General features: G+C 50.1%; 1 protein-coding gene across 5 annotated transcripts in view; it reads right to left on the reverse strand.

Annotated features, from left to right (window-relative positions):
- Positions 1–2195: 2195 nt before the first annotated feature.
- DCLK2 (doublecortin-like kinase 2) overlaps positions 2196–7831 on the reverse strand; it is a 186636-nt gene continuing 181000 nt past the window's right edge. For 4 of the 5 annotated variants that reach the window (XM_011956610.1, XM_011956592.1, XM_011956618.1 and 1 more), the window contains one exon: positions 2196–3628. In XM_011956610.1, coding sequence (XP_011812000.1) covers positions 3404–3628 — 225 coding nt within the window. In that variant the 3' untranslated portion in view covers positions 2196–3403. Of the gene's footprint in view, positions 3629–6094; positions 6178–7831 lie in introns of all 5 variants that reach the window. The other variant, XR_001003403.1, reaches the window with a different exon arrangement.

Consider the following 7831-nt stretch of genomic DNA (forward strand, 5'->3'; position numbering starts at 1 on the left):
GAAATGTGCCCCGTCCAAACGAAGACGTGCTGCAAATGTAAAGCACACCAGATTTCAAAGATTTAGAACAAAAAAAGTAAAACATCCTAGGGATGTTTTTTGTATTGACTACATGCCAAAATAATACTTTGGATGTATTTAGACATATTAGGTTAAATAAAATATACTATAAAAATTAATTTCACCTGTTTCTTTAAAAAAAATTTTTAACATGATACTAGGAGATGCTGTCTCCTGTGGCTTGCGTATTTCTGTGAGACAGCAAACTGTTCTAGAGATCTTTCTCCAAGACAACATCAATCAGCACTCCTGCTTTCAACATGGTGAATCTGCCCTGAGCTGTCTTCACCATCTCCTAATTCACATTTCACCATTTTAGCCATGAAGATATTCTGGGGAAGTTTTGCCAAATGCCTTCAATTTATATATTCCATACATTTGTGTTATAGCAACCTTTCTGAAGAGACGGCGAGAGGAAGAGAGAGAAAATGAAAGGCTGAGACTCGGCCCGGCTCAAGTAAGGGAATCAACATGAAACAGCCCATGCCATTATCTCTGTGCAGAATTTGAGGAACCCAGCAGTTAAGTATCTGTATTTAATTTAGATTCTGAGACAGAAGTACAGCTTAATAAACGTTTGCTAAACAAGTGGGCGATGAACAATCTGCCTGTATTAGAACCTTTATTTAGCTCCTCCCCTCCAGGCCTTGATTTAGCCTCGGATAGACAGGGAGCCCCTCGCCCCCAAAAAGAACACGCACTTTAGAGTCAACAAAAGCTAACACTGCATCGTGGCTCCACCTCCTGCTAATTCTATGACCTTGGACATGTGACTTGACTTCTTGGTTTGCTCCCCTAGCACCACATACTTCTGCAGGTTTTCCTGGGGTGATAACCATTTTAACAGGACGGCGAGGCAGCGCCGCCCCTGCCAAGTGACTGGCACTGCCCAGCCACTTATTTTCTTGTCTTTAGCAGATATCTTTCTTTGAACCTCACAGTTCAAGAGTGGGAGATGGGTTTGGGGCTCAGATCAGTGCCAGAGGCCTTGTTCTATTGCTATTTGCATTTTTCTCCTTCCTTTTATTAGCTCTTCCCTTCCATTAACAAAAATATTTCTATTGAAAGCGAAGAAAAAGCTTGCCCTGTAACTAAAGAGGAGGCACAAGCAGAACGTTCTAGACCTATACATCACTGCTTTTTTGAAACTTATCCTCCTGTAGTCTGACCCTGCTACAGCTGTGGGACTAGGAAGCCCACCGCTGCCGCGCCCGCCAATCCCCCTCCCCACCCATCCCACCACACCTTGTGGCCGACCTCTGGACCGGATCAGGGGTCAGCACCAGCCCAGAACTCATTGCATCACCTGGCCCATGAGATTGACTCATTCCTTCAGCTATCTGAACTGGAAGATCCAGAGTCAAGTTAGATGGTTTCAAGCTCTGGGATTGTAAAGCCTTGAAAAGTTGGGGACAGAGGCAGTACCAGGGTAACCTAAGCCACAGGTCAGTGGGTACTATGAGGGAACAGAAACAAAAGTCTTGCAGAGAAAGCTGTAGCTGACAGGGCACTGGAAAAAGCAGAGACAGGAGACCACACAACCTCAGAGAGAGACAGGGAAACAGCTGCCCCAACTCTCTGCCCCTCCTGCTCCTGGTTCGTAAGGTTCCTCTGTCACACACCAGGCACACCATTTATTCTTGAGCTTTTGTGATGTGTCTTTTTTCTGAGACAGGTTCTCACTCTGTCGCCCAGGCTAGAGTGCAGTGGCATGATCTCAGCTCACTGCAGCCTCTACCTCCCTGGTTCAAGTGATTCTCCCTCCTCAGCCTCCTGAGAAGCCGGGATTACAGGCATGCGCCACCACGACCAGCTAGTTTTTCTATTTTTAGTAGAGATGGGGTTTTGCCATGTTGGCCAGGCTGGTCTTGAACTCCTGACCTCAGGTGATCCACCCACCTTGGCCTCCCAAACTGCTGGGATTACAGGCCTGAGCCACCACACCCATTCTGCACCTGTAACCAGACAAACTTCAACCAGAACAGCTTTCCATATGTGTTCTCCCCAAGCTTCCTCTTTTCCCCGAGTGGCCCTGAGACTTTGCAAAACAGCCACTGGCACCTGCTGGAACCTTGGCTGAGGAGGAGAACTTCGATTCCACACATCCTTGGCCAAACGACAACACAGAAACCTTGGCCCATCCCTGATTACTTTTTTCAAGAGGGAAAAGTTTATTGCAGGTTGGGTACACTTGTAAAAGGCAAAATCTAACAATGAGAACGAACTATAGGGCCCACCAGTTTAGAAGATGAGCAGGTAAAACAAATACACAGATTATGTACAATTATTAAAAAGAGCAGGGTGGTGGACAAAAAGGAAAAACTGCCAGCAGCCTTCCAGAAGGTTCACAGAGTATATCCAGGGAGCACCTTCCCGCCCAGTCCTGGCTGCCTGGGGCACGCCTCCTCCTGTGGTTACCTGCCCTGCTCCAGATGAAATGCAGATGAGGAAGCAGGCACCGGGCTCAGGAGCGGAGCTTGTTCTGCTCTGCAAGTGGCTGGCTTGCAGAGAAGCAGCCGCTGGGTGCCGCATGTGCCAAGCCTCTCATTAAAAAACCCAGAGGGCAGGTTCACAGGCATTTCCTAACACATGTGTGGGAAGAGCTGGGGGAAACCCATAATGCCCAGGGAAGAAGTGGCTTCTCCCATCGTCTGTGTACAAATGAATACCCAGCATTGTCTCCGGTGAGCCCAGCACCCCAAGCCAAATGGCTGAGCACACAGCACTGGGCATCTGAGCGCTTCTCAAAGCCTGCAATCCACGTCCAAAGACCAAATTGTCCTCTCAAGCGCTCACTTCTTCCAGTAGAAAGCCACTCCTCTTAGTCCCCATATCACCTCTCACAGGACATCCACAAAAGGACAAATGCAATTCTAAGTCTTTCGTAAAAAAAAAAAAAAAGAAAGAAAGAGAGAGAGAGAGAGAAAAAAAAAAGGGGGAGCGTTCTGAGTCTATTTAAATAAGGAAAAGGCCTTGGTTCATCCAAAGTGTTTCTATAAAAATGCATCGAACGCTGGAATAAAGTTGCACATTCTCCTGGTGAAGCTGTAAAATGTCCAACAAACTGAAAACGACTGGGGATGATCTGGAACGAGTCTCTCCAAACAGCTGTTGGCAGCACGGATGCGGCCTTTGATGTCTCCAGGAACCAGAAGGTAGAGCCCAGAGCACCAGGCCAGGCTCCAGCACGCCGGGCTCCGGTTCCCAGGCGGCCTGCGGAGGACCCGCGAACTCAGGCGCAGGCGGTGAGGACAGGGAGGCCTGCAGCAGGGAGGCCGGCGAGGCCGAGCAGAGGGCTGGCTTCCTGGGTGGCAGCGGGCGGCTTTGCCCATCTGCAGGAGGCTCAGTCTCGGTGGCGGCGCCAGGTTCCTGCCCGCTCACCGCCTGTGGCGGCAGGAGGACAGTTGGGGGTGGGAGATTCCGGAGGGGTGGGGGCCGGGACTGCTTCCCTAGGCACAGGGGTCTCCACTGAGGGAGGACCTGGAGAGATGGGCTCCATCCCAGGCCTGCCGCTGTCTTGACAGTGCTTGCTGCAGAAAATCTGCCCCTCCTTATCTAGAGCCGTGTTCTGAGGAGGAAACAGCAGAGACAACACATTACCCAGGCCAGGCTCGGGTCCCAGCTGCCACGAGCAGACAGCACGACAGAGCATGCACGGGCCTCAGAAACAGAAGAGGAGAAATAACGCCAAGCCTCTAACAGAAGCCTCACAGGAGAGCAATGGTTTCGGGAACCCACCGGGGGAAGGGGCTGTCCGCGACCTCTGCTCCTACCCTGACCCAGGCTGGCAGCCCAGGAAACACTGGGTGTCTGTTGTCTTCTCTCGCTTTGGGCTGTGCCTGGGTTCTCACTGCTTCAGCCCAAGCCCAGACCTTAAGCTCAAAAGAAGTCTCAGACAATAAGCAAACCTTACAAGGGTGCTCAGTCTTGGACAGTTTACTTTTCCAAAGAAAGTTCTCTGTCACAAATTGAAAAGTTATCCATATGTCCTGTGAATAATTAATCCTTCTAACAACCTGAGTGGCTGTGAAGCCTATAAAAGGCCCAGGAATCAGATGGAGCCATATTATCCTTTTCTGAGATCCTCCAGGATCTCCTCACCTGTCTTCTCTTCACGTGAAGCAAAGCTTCCTTATCCTGACACGTCTTGAAAGTTTTTAAATCTGCTCAGCTCTTCAAGGAATAGAGAAACAGCCACAAAGACGTGAGGCGGTCACCTTGATTCTGAGCCTGGCTGGGGAAGGGAGCCTGGTCCTCCTTTTTCCTTCTCTATTTCCTGCTTGTCCAGGGAAGTCCATCAAGCTGCCATCTCACTGGGCTTCCCAAAAGTGAAGGAGATGGCAGTTCCCAGGCACCTTTAGCTGAAAGGGACAATTGCCAGGAGGCATTCTGTAATCTAACTACCCTGGGGAGGGAGAGGGGAACATGCACTGGAGATTCTTTCAGTACTTTAACAACAACAAAAAACGTCTGGAGAAAATAAGAATCAACAACAGGGCTTTCTAAGATGAACTTGGGTGGCTGCCTCCAGGGCACCTGAGGCTACCTGTGGAACGGCTGCTTCTCCACCGGCCCTGCCAAGTTCAAGCTGAACAGTCATCTATTTCTGGCCAGGTGCGGTGGCTCACACCCGTAATCCCAGCACTTCGGGAGGCCAGGGAGGGGAAGATCACTTGAGGTCAGGAGTTCGAGACCAGTCTGGGCAACATGGAGAGACTCCATCTCCACAAAGAATTTAAAAATTAGCCGGGCATGGTGGCATGCACCTGTAGTCCCAGCTACTTGGAGGCTGAGGCAGGAGGATGGCTGGAGCTCAGGAGTTTGAGGATACAGTGAGCTAGGATCACACCACGGCACTCTAGTCTGGGCAACAGAGCAAGACCCTGTCTCAATAAACAAAACTCCCATACCTCTACAATTTCCAAGGACAATTTCAACTACCTGGAGAAAGGGTAACTGTGGAAAACTCCACTAAAAGATGCTCCCACCTACATGGGAAGCAGAGAGGCAGCATACAGGTCTTTCCTACCACAAAAGGTCTCCTGGGTACAAGAAAACAATCCCCCCCGTTATTTCTCCTTTTCTCTTTCTGCCAGGAGCACAGGGGCATGTGCAGCAGAAGGCAGGCTGGCAGTGCAGTTAGTACATACCATGGCCTTGGACCTAGCCAGAGGGAAGCAATGCAGGCGGCGGGAGAGGCAGGAGAAGGCAGGAGAGAAGCAGGGACAGAAACTAGACTTACTTTCAACAGAAGCAACACGAGTGAAACAGTTTTGTCTATCTTAAATTAAGGCAATAAACCCAAATCCTTCCCCAACTTCCCCCCGAAACAAAGCATAATCCCCCAGCGAAGAAGGCAATGCCCTTGAATCTGTCCCTTCTCAAGTCTGCACCACAGGCGCCGAGTGACGGCAGCTTCTCCGCATTTCCTTCCCACCACAAGATGGGCTCTCCTGGTCTCTGCAGCTGGGGCGAGCCCCCCGGGGTACATGGGAGGCCGTCCTGCGTGCACCCTGCTCTGTCCTTTCTTACTCATGCTAAGGACAAGTCCAAGAAAACTGAACTGTAACTCCACACCTCAGCCCTGCCTGAAACCAAGGTCTCGCCTATTAAATGATCTTCTCTTATCCCAAAGGCTGGCTGAGATTACACTTACTGATACAAACTCATCTTTGGAAACGCAGCTGGAGAAAGAACAAAAGCCTTCACAAAGGCACCCATCTTAAGCAGCCCTTTCCAAAAAGCCGCTTTTCACCTAAGTGGGAAACAGCACTGGCAGGAGAACGACAGGACTCCTCCCGTGCTCCCACCAGCTGTGGTCTGGAAAGGCAGGCAGTGTGGCAAGCTGAGAAGTTTTAAAATGAAGTTTTCCAGGGGCGTGCTTGGCTGGCTGGAAAGGATGTGAGTAGGTTCAGAAGACCCACACCAGTAAGCAGCTGAAAGCCGGACGGCGGCATAAGAAACTGAGACAAGCATGCAGGCGTGAGAGGGGCTGAGGATGGGGTGCGCTGGTCGGGCACAGCATGGTGAATACCAGGATTCTGCTTCGGGCTCTCCCACTGTCTCAGCGGGGTAAAGAAGGAAACTCTGAGGTGCCTCTCAAACTGTCAAATCAAACTGTCAAATAAAACGCAGATAACACCATCAACTTTACTTTCTTTCACCTTTATGGACCAATTCCTAGCCCATAATTTTCTCACTGCAGCCTCAGGCCCCAACTCTGGGGGTGAGAACACCAGGGTGACAGCAGATGGGAAGGTCCTATCTGTAAGTGACACAGCAGTTGTCTGATGATTCAACCTCCAGTCGGTTGACACTATTTCCACTATCATTTGTATCTGCAGAAAACCAGGTTGGCCCCACAGTCTCAGTTATGAGTACCAGGGAGAGTCATTTTGAGGTTATTTCTAATATAAAAACACTTAAAACTGTTCCCGAAGACAGGACACACAGATGCACAGTGACATGAGGAGGATGAGGACGAGGAGGACGATACAGCAGCATCGCGAGTTCCCCCACACAACCGTGCCCCAGACCGGGTCCTGCGCCAGGGGAGGACCAGCAGCAGGCCTTCCTCTCCCGCTTTTGGGGACAGCCCAAAATTCACAGGCTGGTGTTTTGGCCATCGAGAATGGGTGCCACCAGAGATAAGCCTGATTGAATTTTCCTGCAGGTCCTGAATGGGATCATGACATCAGCAGTTCCCCCGCGCTAACAGCCCGCAGAGTTGTGTAGGGAACACAGGGTTAAAGGGGACACCCTGCCAACATGCACAAAGTGACTACCGAACACTCGTAAACACACAACATTTACAATCGCCATCAGAACTGCAAACAAAAAAGGGTTGTTTGTTTACACAAACACCCTGTCAGAGCCCAGGGGTTTGTTTTTTGACTGTTGAACTCCTCATCAGCAAATGGGAAATGGTATTTGTAAACCACACAACATAGGTTCTGTCTGAGGGGGTCTAAGCGTCATCATCCAGGACATAGCCTGTAGAACGGCTAATCATTCCAGCACGTCAGCTGAGAGCCAGCCATAAAGAGGCCGGGCACAGGCCTACGGCCACTGATTTCTATCTGCGCCCCTGAGTCAAAAAGTGACCCCAGCAACGACTCCCTTCACAGTTTCTGAGCAAACTCTCCTAAGCCCTGGGCACAGGGTGGTTAAAGGTTCTTCCTCTCAGAAGACTTAATATGGTTATTAAATTCTGATCCCAACCAATCTCTCAAGGTTTTTCATGACATGTTGAGTATGCCAATTTTTAATGTTTCATTTTTCTAAACTTTCCAAGAAGCTGCCTTACAACGCAGTGCACGGCGAGACCATGTACCACTGAGCCCATCCATCAATGCTAGCTCTCGCAAGGGAATCGCTGGCAACATTCTCATGCTATTGGCTCAATCAAGATGGTTCTTTTCAAAGTGTCTACGCTGTAATTCTTTGACAACTCTGACTTTCTCAGGCTTTCAGCAAAACACTGCTAAAATTCAAGGGAAACCACAACTCAAAAGGTCTTCCCACTGCTTTGGCACAGAGCACCCCCAAAGTCCTGCAAGCCATCAAAAGACTCAGCTTGCAAACTCAGGCTCTGTCTGGAGAGAGACGGAGAGCACACTTTCTGGCAAGGACACACAGAGAGCAGCCACATCAATGCAGCCACCCCGGGGACAGAAGAGAATGACAGCCCAGTGGGTGCTGAGAACCTGGTGGATGCTCAATCCATGTAACCGAGTGCTGCACGCTTGTAGGGGGTGTGGGGTGTGGGGTG

The sequence above is a fragment of the Colobus angolensis genome, unplaced genomic scaffold, assembly GCF_000951035.1.
Source record: "Colobus angolensis palliatus isolate OR3802 unplaced genomic scaffold, Cang.pa_1.0 Scaffold111, whole genome shotgun sequence".
NCBI classification, from domain to species: Eukaryota; Metazoa; Chordata; class Mammalia; order Primates; family Cercopithecidae; genus Colobus; species Colobus angolensis.